General features: G+C 42.3%; 1 protein-coding gene across 1 annotated transcript in view; it reads left to right on the top strand.

Moving 5' to 3' along the window:
• LOC143283374 (uncharacterized) overlaps positions 1 to 12,500 on the top strand; it is a 234,550-nt gene that overhangs the window by 199,381 nt on the left and 22,669 nt on the right. Inside the window, exons 6-8 of the mRNA XM_076589581.1 lie at positions 411 to 519; positions 4,049 to 4,120; positions 8,412 to 8,483. Of these exons, the coding sequence (XP_076445696.1) occupies positions 411 to 519; positions 4,049 to 4,120; positions 8,412 to 8,483 (253 nt within the window). The remainder of the gene's footprint in view (positions 1 to 410; positions 520 to 4,048; positions 4,121 to 8,411; positions 8,484 to 12,500) is intronic.

Below are 12,500 nucleotides of genomic sequence, written 5' to 3'. Positions count from 1 at the left end.
GTGTTTAAGCGCGCGTGTGTCTATGTATCGCTGTCTGTCTCCCTCTGTCTCCGTAGTTTGTTTGGGTTTTTTTTCTCGCTTCTAATCTGTCTCACTCTGCTTCCAGCTGTACCTCCTCCCACTCCTCCTCCTCCTCCTCCTCCTCCCCACTCACCTTGTCCATTAAACTGTATTTTTATCGGTTTGTTTACTTACAGAGTACGGTGTGTGTGTGTGTGTCTGTGTCTCTGTGTGTGTTTCTTTGTGTGTGTGTGTTTGTGTTTGTTTGTGTGTGTGTGTGTGTGTGTGTGTGTGTGTGTGTGTGTGTGTGTGTGTGTGTGTGTGTGCATGTGTGTTTGTGTGTGTGTGTGTGTGTGTGTGTGTGTGTATGTGTGTGTGTGTGTGTGTGTGTGTGTGTGTGACACCAACAGGTCTGCAAGGTGTGCCGGAGGGATGCACGTGCAACAACAAGACCAACGTGTACTGTGAGAACGGCTTCCATCACGTGCCGGCCCACATTCCCGAGGGCGTCACCTTCCTGTGAGTCTGCACTGCATCTTCCTCTGTCTGCACTGTGTCTCTCCTCTGTCTGTCTGTCTGTCTGTGGGCCTGAACTTCGTCTGTCTGCACTGTGTCTCTCCTCTGTCTGTCTGTCTGTCTGTGGGCCTGAACTTCGTCTGTCTGCACTGTGTCTCTCCTCTGTCTGTCTGTCTGTCTGTCTGTAAGCCTGAACTTCGTCTGTCTGCTCTGTGTCTCTCCTCTGTCTGTCTGTCTGTCTGTAAGCCTGAACTTCGTCTGTCTGCACTGTGTCTCTCCTCTGTCTGTCTGTCTGTCTGTAAGCCTGAACTTCGTCTGTCTGCACTGTGTCTTTCCTCTGTCTGTCTGTCTGTAAGCCTGAACTTCGTCTGTCTGCACTGTGTCTCTGTCTGTCTGTCTGTCTGTAAGCCTGAACTTCGTCTGTCTGCACTGTGTCTCTCCTCTGTCTGTCTGTCTGTCTGTAAGCCTGAACTTCGTCTGTCTGCACTGTGTCTCTCCTCTGTCTGTCTGTCTGTAAGCCTGAACTTCGTCTGTCTGCACTGTGTCTCTCCTCTGTCTGTCTGTCTGTAAGCCTGAACTTCGTCTGTCTGCACTGTGTCTCTCCTCTGTCTGTCTGTCTGTCTGTAAATCTGAACTTCGTCTGTCTGCACTGTGTCTCTCCTCTGTCTGTCTGTCTGTCTGTAAATCTGAACTTCGTCTGTCTGCACTGTGTCTCTCCTCTGTCTGTCTGTCTGTCTGTAAATCTGAACTTCGTCTGTCTGCACTGTGTCTCTCCTCTGTCTGTCTGTCTGTCTGTAAGCCTGAACTTCGTCTGTCTGCACTGTGTCTCTCCTCTGTCTGTCTGTCTGTCTGTAAGCCTGAACTTCGTCTGTCTGCACTGTGTCTCTGTCTGTCTGTCTGTAAGCCTGAACTTCGTCTGTCTGCACTGTGTCTCTGTCTGTCTGTCTGTAAGCCTGAACTTCGTCTGTCTGCACTGTGTCTCTGTCTGTCTGTAAGCCTGAACTTCGTCTGTCTGCACTGTGTCTCTCCTCTGTCTTTCTGTCTGTAAACCTGAACTTCGTCTGTCTGCACTGTGTCTCTGTCTTTCTGTCTGTAAACCTGAACTTCGTCTGTCTGCACTGTGTCTTTCCTCTGTCTGTCTGTCTGTAAGCCTGAACTTCGTCTGTCTGCACTGTGTCTCTCCTCTGTCTGTCTGTCTGTAAGCCTGAACTTCGTCTGTCTGCACTGTGTCTCTGTCTGTCTGTCTGTAAGTCTGAACTTCGTCTGTCTGCACTGTGTCTTTCTCTGTCTGTCTGTCTGTAAGCCTGAAATTCGTCTGCCTGCCTTGTCTTGTCTGTGGGTCTGTTTTCGTTTTCTTTCAGACTGTAAGTCTGCACTTTTGCAAGTCTGGACTTTGTAAGTCTATGTTGGTTTGTTTTGTCTGTCTGTAAGGCTGGACTTTGTAAGTCTATGTTGGTTTGTTTTGTCTGTCTGTAAGGCTGGACTTTGTAAGTCTATGTTGGTTTGTTTTGTCTCTATGTCTGACTGTCTGTCTGACTGATTGACTGTAAGACTGGACACTGTCTCCGTCTCTTATTCCTCTCTTTCTGCGCCAGTTCGTCCTGCACTGTTGACTGGCGACATTTCGGGAAAGCATCTGGTTTGCTTCACAGCGAAAGTTAAGGGAGAGATTGGGAGGGGTTTTGTTGTTGTTGTTGTCGTTTTGGGGGGAGGCATTCGCAAACAACTGGAGGTGCTGTGTACCTTATTTTAGTAGTTGTTGTTGTTAGAGTTTGCACTTGTTAAAGCTTTGATGAGTGTAATGTAATGTTTTGTATGTAAATTGTGTGTAATAATAGATTTCAAAAGACATGGATACTAACGTGGATAATGTGGTTATACGAAAGTAAGAATGGTAAGTGTTCTGCATATAGCAGCCCAGATAATATATGTACAAGGAATGGAAAATTTAAAACAGGAGGAAAAAAAACAAAATGCTGTGCCATTACCTTGAGCTTACACGGTAGTGCATAGTTTCGAGTGAGCAGTATGTTTCTCCCCAACTTTATTCTTTTTTTTTCTAATGAGTGATGTATTTCGTTCGTTCAGTAGTACAGTTTCATGTGAATAGTATGTTTCTCCCCAGCCTTATTCCTTTATTTTCCATCTGTGTCATGCTAATTTTGTTCGTAAAATTGGTGTGTTTGGTAACAATATATCCGTTTATCTCAGTTGAAAAGGGAAAAAAAATGAAGAAAAAAAAAGAGAAAGAAAAACAGTATGTGTATGATATGTAAAGAGAGCCAGAGATTCGGATTAGTATTCAGATTCGGATTCGGGTGATTTATTCATATAGGCCATTGTCCCTCATGAAGGGGTGCAGTATACAACATTATTAACTCTCTCCATACGAACGGCGAAAGAGATGACGTTAACAGCGTTTCATCCCAATTACCATCATCAAAATATTGCAAGAGGAAGGAAGGCTCTTATACTGAAGAGGTGAATGTTGACAAAGAATACCACAATTCTTACGACGGAAGCTAAAGGTTGGGTCATTCAGACACCCACTGGACGGACATCCGAGGGGTCTGTGTAGAGGAGAAGAGAGGACTGGCCGTACTGAGTGAGTTAAACATACAAGTGCACAAGGCGAAACAATCATCAAAGGAATTATGATATCATAATTGATCTTAACTTAGATGCTTTATGTAAGTAAATGGACAAATTCTTTACAATGCTTTCTTTACTGGATGCCATCAACAGACTTCGCCAAAACTGATTTGGAAAGTTAAAATACTTTCGCGGAATGGACTGTTCTCTTAATTTACTTAAAGCAGTACAAAATAAATTAAAGTGTAACTCAGCTTCAACACCACTTCTGCACAGGGTAATTCAGCTCAACCACAGAGAGCGAGAGAGAGAGGGTGGGAGGGAGAAGGGGGAGAGAAAATTGTTTTTCCGATCTCCCAGGTCAACATCCGAGCAGACCCTGCTTGTGCCTGAACCCTCTTCGTGTGTATACGCACGCAGAAGATCAAATACGCACGTTAAAGATCCTGTAATCCATGTCAGCGTTCGGCGGGTTAAATACTATGGAAACAAGAAGATAACCAGCACGCGCAACCCCGAAAACTTATCACATTTGCCTAAATATTGACGGGGTGAATAAACAAAACGATCATACACGTAAAATGTTACACGTCTGTCTGAGTGTGTAATCTGATTGAATGACGCAGGAAACGAGTGATGAGCGCCCCAATGACAGCCGTCAGTCGGCTTTTACCCAGGGCCAGGTAGGCACCCCGTTGCACAAATAACGCCGTGTTTGTAAATCGCTTAGATCGAGGATAGGCACTTTATTATCAGTATCCATAAGGCTCTTTGTAAATCGCTTAGATCGAGGATTGGCACTTTATTATCAGTATCCATAAGGCTCTTTGAGCAGCATTCGCACTGGATATCGTGCCATAGAAAAGTTATTATTAATATTATTATTATTTCATATCATCATCATCATCAAAAGTTGGCGGCGTGTTTCGTGTGTTGACAGGGACCTGTCGGGCAACAGAATCCCCGTGATTGGAGACCATGACCTGGGCCACCTCCCCCGCCTCAGCAAACTGTGAGTACTTCATTAACTGTGTGAGTCTCAGTGTGTGGTGTGGTGTGGTACGGTTGATGCAAGTTGTGCTTCTCTCTCTCTCTCTCTCTCTCTCTCTCTCTCTCTCTCTCTCTGTCACACACTCTATCTATCCAGCTATCGATCTATATATCTTTCACTTTCCCACTTCTGCTTCTTCAATGCCACCTCCAACAACACTTCCCTCCCTACTCCTACGCACACACACACACACACACACACACACACACACACACACACACGCACACGCACGCACGCACACACGCGCGCGGACATGGTATAGTAGGGGTTGGGTTGGGAAAGAGGAATCAATTGCAAACGAACGGAATTCGGAGCAGAAGAAGGCACACGGACACCTCGACAGCATTCAGACCTTGTTAGACGGGCGCAATAGCCGAGTGGTTAAAGCGTTGGACTTTCAGTCTGAGGGTCACCGGTTCGAATCTCGGTCTCCCAGGTCAACATATGTGCAGACCTGTTTGTGCCTGAATCCCCCTTCGTGCGTATACGGCAAGCAGAAGATCAAATGCACACGTTAAAGATCCTGTAATCCATGTCAGCGTTCGGGTTGGTTATGGAAACAAGAACATACCCAGCATGCACACCCCCGAAAACGGAGTATGGCTGCCTACATGGCGGGGTAAGAAACAGTCATACACGTAAAAGCCCATTCGTGTACATGCGAGTGAACGTGGGAGTTGCAGCCCACGAACGAAGATGAAGAAGAAGAAGAAGAAGCGGAAGAAGGCACAGTGACACCTCGACAGCATTTTAAACCTTGTTAAAACTTTCCTCCCCAAAGTTTTCCTTGAATGAGGCAGCCACACATACACACACACACACACACGCGCACACACAAAACAAGCAAACAAACAAACAAAAAAAACTGGCTTCTTTCTGACCGCCCCTCATCCCCCACGTGTAGGTGTACCCCCCAGTACAGGATGACAGGAGCCAGGCTGAGGAGAGGTCTTGTCTGCCTTAATTTGAAGGCGACAGGAGGAGGAGGAGGAGGAGAGGAGGAGGAAGTGGAGGAGACAGCCTCTCTCACTGTCCACCGCCATGTTGTTGTTGTTTTGTTTGTTGTTGTTTTTCTTTAAGAATGATATGAACCTTTATGGACAGAAGAAAATTTTTTGTTCAGTTGTTATTGTGTGTGTGTGTGTGTTGTAAGAATGTCCATGTGTGTGTGTGCGTGTGTGTGCGTGTGCGTGTGTGTGTGTGTGTGTGTGCGTGTGTGTGTGTGTGTGTGTGTGTGTGTGTGTGTGTGTGTGTGTGTGTGTGTGTGTGAGTGAGTGCGTGTCTGATCCGTGCCCCTTTTTCATTATGGAATGCATTGCATTCTGGTTGAATGAAGCATCTCTTCTTCTTCTTCGTTCGTGGGCTGCAACTCCCACGTTCACTCGTACGTACGTGTATGACCGTTCTTACCCCGCCATTTAGGCAGCTATACTCCGTTTTCGGGGGTGTGCATACTGGGTATGTTCATGTTTCCATAACCCACCGAACGCTGACATGGATTCCAGGATCTTTAACGTACGTATTTGGTCTTCTGCTTGCCGTATACACACAAGGGGGGTCAGGCACAAGCAGGTTCTGCACCTTTGAGATCGGAAAAATCTCCACCCTTTACCCACAAGGTGCTCTTACCGAGATTCGAACCCGAGACCCTCAGATTGAAAGTCCAACGGTTTAACCACTCGGCTATCGCGCCCATCTCTTATACGAATAAAGCGTGTCGGGTGCACTGCGACATCTCCAGTCAATAACATCGTTTCTGGTCAAAATGAAGTGTTTTCACTGGGTGGGGTCTAGGACAGAAAAGATCGGTAATGAACACGTTTTCCAGTTTCATGAAGTTCCTGATGATATTCTTCATCCTCGTGAGCAGAGAGATTGAACAAGCGCGCGAGTCTGTGTCTGGACTCTGTGTGTGTGTGTGTGTGGGTGTGTGTGTGTGTCTGTGTGTGTGTGTGTGTGTGTGTGTGTGTGTGTGTGTGTGTGTGTGTGTTTATAAAAACGATCCAAACTGTCACCCCCCTCCCCCGCCCTCCCTCTCCCCGCCCCCATCACCTTCTCTCTGTCTCTCGGTCTCTAATCTGTTTCTGTGTCTGTCTGTCTGTCTCTGCGTATCTCTCTCTGTCTCTCTCTGTCTCTCTGTCTCTGTCTGTCTCTCTCTCTCTGTCTGTCTGTCTCTGTAATTCCGTTTAAGTCTACCGCTAGCATCTGAAAGAAAAAGCGTCATAAGGAATTTGTCAGTATACTAGTACAAAGCATTACATTTCAAATCTGTTGCAACTTCATACTTTTTTCTTCAGTGACTGTGCTTTGTACGTTTATTGAACCCCTTCATGAGGGGCAATGTCCTTTATACGAAAAAAGCATCCGCATCCGCATCTTCTCTCTCTCTCTCTCTCTCTCTCTCTCTCTCTCTCTCTCTCTCGACAGTTTTTGATTATAATAGGCTTGTGAAGTACACATTTGAATATTCATACATTCATTTCTTCATTAGCTAGACATGTGGCTCAGTAGATACTGATATGTCTTATTTGCTGTTGTTGTTGTTTGTTTGTTTTTTATGTGGGATATTGTGTCATCCATAGTATGTTTTTCAAAACATGATTCATGTTCACACCTATTCAAATGAGGCTTTGGCCTTACTGAATAAAATTATGCTCTGTTCTGTTCTCTCTCTCTCTCTCTCTCTCTCTCTCTCTCTCTCTCTTTCTCCTCTATCCTCTCTCTCTTCTCTCTCTCCTCTCTCTCTCTCCTCTCTATTCTCTCTCTTCTCTCTCTCCCTCTCTCTCTCTCTCTTTTCCTTTTCCTTTCATTTATGTGTGTGCTGTTTGTAATAGATGTAGATTAGCGAGGACAGATTGGAAGAATAGGCTATGCCTAAAATCTTAATCCTTGAATAAAAACGTTTTGAGTTCTGAGTTCTCTCTCTCTCTCTCTCTCTCTCTCTCTCTCTCTCTCTCCATTTATGGGTTTTCAGAAGTTTGGATAAATGGCGGGGTTGGGGATGTAAATGTTTTTCTTAAAATATTCAAACAACGCATGATAGATGGTTTTAAACAGGACTGGGCAAGCAAACTCAACGGAAGTAATCGTTTTGAAACATATAGGTCATTCAAATCGTTATTACAACCTGAAAAATACTTATCTCATCTTACCATCAGTAAATTTAGATCGGCTTTCATTAAGTTCCGTTTTGGTATAAATGAACTAAAAATAAATCAGCGTTATCGTGATGTTTTGAAAAACTGCCCATGTGGTGGTAGAATAGAGAACGAACTACATGTACTAACAGCCTGTCCATTATATGATGATATTAGAAGGAAATATTTGCTTAAGCATATGCAAAATATTAGAAATCTGTCATTATCTTTTCTGCTGCAAAACGAAAGTTGTAATGTGACCAGAGATGTTGCAATGTTTGTTTTTTATGCATTAAGACTGAGAGAAGAGCACTCTCAGCCCTAAACAGACATATCAGCCTTGTACTTTTCATTTAGTTTACTTGTTCTCAGTGAGCTCACTGTGTATTAAGTGGATTGTTTTCGTTCTTCCTATTTTATTTTAGTTAAGCTGTGTGTGCAACACGTGCACCCAAAATGTATACAGGTCGGTGACCTTACATTAAAATTCTTGCGTTCTTGCGTTCTTGCGTTCTCTCTCTCTCTCTCTCTCTTTTCCTTTTCCTTTCATTTATGTGTGTGCTGTTTGTAATAGATGTAGATTAGCGAGGACAGATTGGAAGAATAGGCTATGCCTAAAATCTTAATCCTTGAATAAAAACGTTTTGAGTTCTGAGTTCTCTCTCTCTCTCTCTCTCTCTCTCTCTCTCTCTCTCTCTCTCTCTCTCTCTCTCTTTTCCTTTTCCTTTCATTTATGTGTGTGCTGTTTGTAATAGATGTAGATTAGCGAGGACAGATTGGAAGAATAGGCTATGCCTAAAATCTTAATCCTTGAATAAAAACATTTTGAGTTCTCTCTCTCTCTCTCTCTCTCTCTCTCTCTCTCTCTCTCTCTCTCTCTCTGTGTGTGTGTGTGTGTGTGTGTGTGTGTGTGTGTGTGTGTGTGTGTGTGTGTGTGTCTTTCTCCTCTCTCTCTCTCTCTCTCTCTCTCTCTCTCTCTCTCTCTGTCTCTCTGCTGTCTCTCTGCTTTCTCATATTCAGTTTTTACTCCTATCTGAACCCCCCCCCCCCTTCCCCCATCCTCCTGCCTCCAACCGACTCTGTCTGTATATGATGCCAGTGTTTTCTGTGTCCAGACTGATCGTGGATTCTGGAGTACGACAAATCGAAGATGGAGCTTTTGCCAATCTGCCAGCATTGCAAGAAGTGTGAGTCGACTGTTATGAACTTTTTCTTTCTTTCTTTCTTTCTTTATCAACCTGCGTCAGCATCAGTATCAGTAGCTCAAGAAGGCGTCACTGCGTTCGGGCAAATCCATACACGCTTTACCACATCTGCCAAGCCGATGCCTGACCAGCAGCGTAACCGAACGTGTTTAGTCAGACCTTGAGAAAAAAAAATCTAAATAATAAACATACAAGCACAGTCACCAACGACCGTAAAATAGAAGGAATCAAAAGAAGTTCATGCTGAAGCAGCAGTGCAAAAAAAAAAAACCCTCATCAATGTCGATTTATGACTTTTAGAAGAAAAAAAAAAGAAAGAAAAAGGCAAGAAACGCACGGAGAAGAAGATAATTATAAAGGTAGTCTTGTTGGGTGCGTGAGGGAAATGCACACACTCACGGAAGCACGCGCACTCTTGTACACACTGGCCATCATAATATTATAAATCCGCTGAGAAGAGAATGGAGATATTGACAGAATGGTGCATGGATTGATTTCAAAATCAGACGATGGCCGATAGACGAGCGGTTTTTTTTTGTTGTTTTTTTGTTTTTTGTTGGTGGTGTTTTTGTTTGTTTTTGTTTTTTTTCATTGATTATTCTCAGGATTCTTTGGGTTCTAATTCCGGTAGCGGCTGTCGTTTTCTCCTCATCTCAAAAGTCAACGTAAGTGCAGATCATACTACAGTACCTTCAGCATCATCATCGTGTTGTAAAAGACTAATAAAAAAAAATAAATAAATAAAAATAATAATAATAATAATAAACAAAAAACACCAGTTTCATTTTCAGTTTCAGTAGCTCAAGGAGGCGTCACTGCGTTCGGACAAATCCATATACGCTACACCACATCTGCCAAGCAGATGCCTGACCAGCAGCGTAACCCAACGCGCTTCGTCAGGCCTTGAGAAAAAAAAGTAAATAAATAATAATTATGCTATTAAAAAAAAAAGAAAGAAAAAAAGGTAGTAGTAATGAAAATAATATAATAATAATAATAACAATAATAATAATAAATAAATAAATAAATAAGACAACAATGATGATAAATAAGCAAATAAATGTAAAACATGAAGACACACATTCACACATACACCCACACATGCATAACAGATATGCACCAAACACGCAGTTTCACAGATATGAAAGCACAGTCAAATACATATAAACGTACATGAGCTCCAACACACACACACACACACACACACACACACACACACACACACATTTTCCTGTACCTCCTCTACCCCCCTCCTCCACACATTCATTTCTAGTCTATGTATCGCAGCTTCCACGGCACACACACACACACACACACACACACACACACACACACACACACACACACACACACACGCACACACACACATACACACAAAAACGCACACACACACACACACACACACACACACACACACACACACAGATGAACGCTTACTTGTACAAGCACACAAAAAAAACAACAACCGTAAACTAAAAAAAAAAAAAAAATTTTTAAGTTCGGTGGGTAACGAAAACATAGTCATACCCAGCATACCCCCCCCCCCCCCTACACACACACACACACACACACACCACACCCCCGCCCTCCGATAACGGAGTATGGTTACCTGCATGGCGGGGGTGAGAAAACTGTTATAACGTAAAGGGCCCTCTGGTGGGTACGAGCGAACATTGGAGTTGATCAGCACACCCGCACAACCGCATCCCACGAATGAACAGGAAATAGAAGACCTTGTACACACAAATTGACAGGTTTCTATGGAGCGCTTCACAGGAGACAAATTGAGCTGAGGGGTGTTTTGGACAACCGTCTGCACACACACACACACACACACACACACACACACACACACACACACACACACACACATTTAAGCAATTATGATAATAATAATAATAATAATGATAGTAATAATAATAATGATGATAATGTTTTCAAGATACAAAATCGAAGAATACAACGCTATGATCACATGTGAAACACACAGCTTCAAAATAAAATGGTTGCCGTACTTACTTCTGATCAGAAAATAGCATATAAAAAAAACAACATTTCTAACTATGCATGGAAGTAAAATACAACTAAGGTAGATGTTGAGAAAAGTGTGCAAGTTGAAATACACACACACACACGCACGCACGCACACACACACATACACACACACATACACACACACACACACACACACACACACACACATATATATATATATATATATATACTTTGAGTGATGTGGATATCTGTTATCATGTTTGATGGCTTATTCAAATGACTTATACGACCATTCACAGTTGATGTGCATAGAATATCATAATTGTGTGTCACTTTAAAAAACAAAACAAAGAACTATTTATTATCATTATTGTCATTAAGAAACGTTGGGCATGTGTATGGATACGCATCTCAATGAAACATTAATCGATTCATGTCAATGGCATGTTTTCCAAAATAGCCACCGGAGACTTCCATCGATTCATGTCTGCAGAATGTTTCACAAATCAATAACTGATGGGTTGTTATGGACTGTCTCACATCAATTAACAAAAATGGATTGTTTCAGTCAGCTGTGGACTGTTTCACATCAATTAACAAAAAATGGATTGTTTCAGTCAGCGGTGGACTGCTTCACATTACCAAAAATGGATTGTTTCAGTCAGCTGTGGACTGTTTCACATCAATTAACAAAAATGGATTGTTTCAGTCAGCTGTGGACTGTTTCATCAATTCACATAAATGGATTGTTTCAGTCAGCTGTGGACTGTTTCATATTTAACAAAAATGGATTGTTTTAGTCAGCTGTGGACTGTTTCACATTTAACAAAAATGGATTGTTTCAATCAGCTGTGGACTGTTTCCCATTAATAAACAAAAAATGGATTGTTTCAGTCAGCTGTGGACTGTTTCCCATTAATTAACAAAAATGGATTGTTTCAGTCAGCTGTGGACTGTTTCACATTAACAAAAATGGATTGTTTCAGTCAGCTGTGGACTGTTTCATATTTAACAAAAATGGATTGTTTCAGTCAGCTGTGGACTGTTTCACATCAATTAACAAAAATGGATTGTTTCAATCAGCTGTGGACTGTTTCACATTAATTAACAAAAATGGATTGTTTCAGTCAGCTGTGGACTGTTTCACATTTAACAAAAATGGATTGTTTCAGTCAGCTGTGGACTGTTTCACATCAATTAACAAAAATGGATTGTTTCAGTCAGCAGTGGGCTGTTTCATATTTAACAAAAATGGATTGTTTCAGTCAGCTGTGGGCTGTTTCACATCAATTAACAAAAATGGATTGTTTCAGTCAGCTGTGGACTGTTTCACATTTAACAAAAATGGATTGTTTCAGTCAGCTGTGGACTGTTTCACATCAGTTAACAAAAATAGATTGCTTCAGTCAGCTGTGGACTGTTTCACATCAATTAACAAAAATGGATTGTTTCAGTCAGCTGTGGACTGTTTCACATTTAACAAAAATGAATTGTTTCAGTCAGCTGTGGACTGTTTCACATTTAACAAAAATGGATTGTTGCAGTCAGCAGTGGGCTGTTTCACACCAATTAACAAAAATGGATTGTTTCAGTCAGCTGTGGACTGTTTCACATCAATTAACAAAAATGGATTGTTGCAGTCAGCAGTGGGCTGTTTCACACCAATTAACAAAAATGGATTGCTTCAGTCAGCTGTGGACTGTTTCACACCAATTAACAAAAATGGATTGTTTCAGTCAGCTGTGGGCTGTTTCACATCAGCTAACAAAAATGGATTGTTTCAGTCAGCTATGGACTGTTTCACATCAATTAACAAAAATGGATTGTTTCAGTCAGCTATGGACTGTTTCACACCAATTAACAAAAATGGATTGTTGCAGTCAGCTGTGGACAGTTTCACATCAATTAACAAAAATGGATTGTTTCAGTCAGCTGTGGACTGTTTCACATTTAACAAAATATGGATTGTTTCAGTCAGCTGTGGACTGTTTCACATTTAACAAA

This window comes from Babylonia areolata, chromosome 6 (assembly GCF_041734735.1).
Source record: "Babylonia areolata isolate BAREFJ2019XMU chromosome 6, ASM4173473v1, whole genome shotgun sequence".
NCBI lineage: Eukaryota > Metazoa > Mollusca > Gastropoda > Neogastropoda > Buccinidae > Babylonia > Babylonia areolata.
Note: the sequence above shows the minus strand (reverse complement) of the source record. Positions and strands in the feature narration are given on the sequence as shown.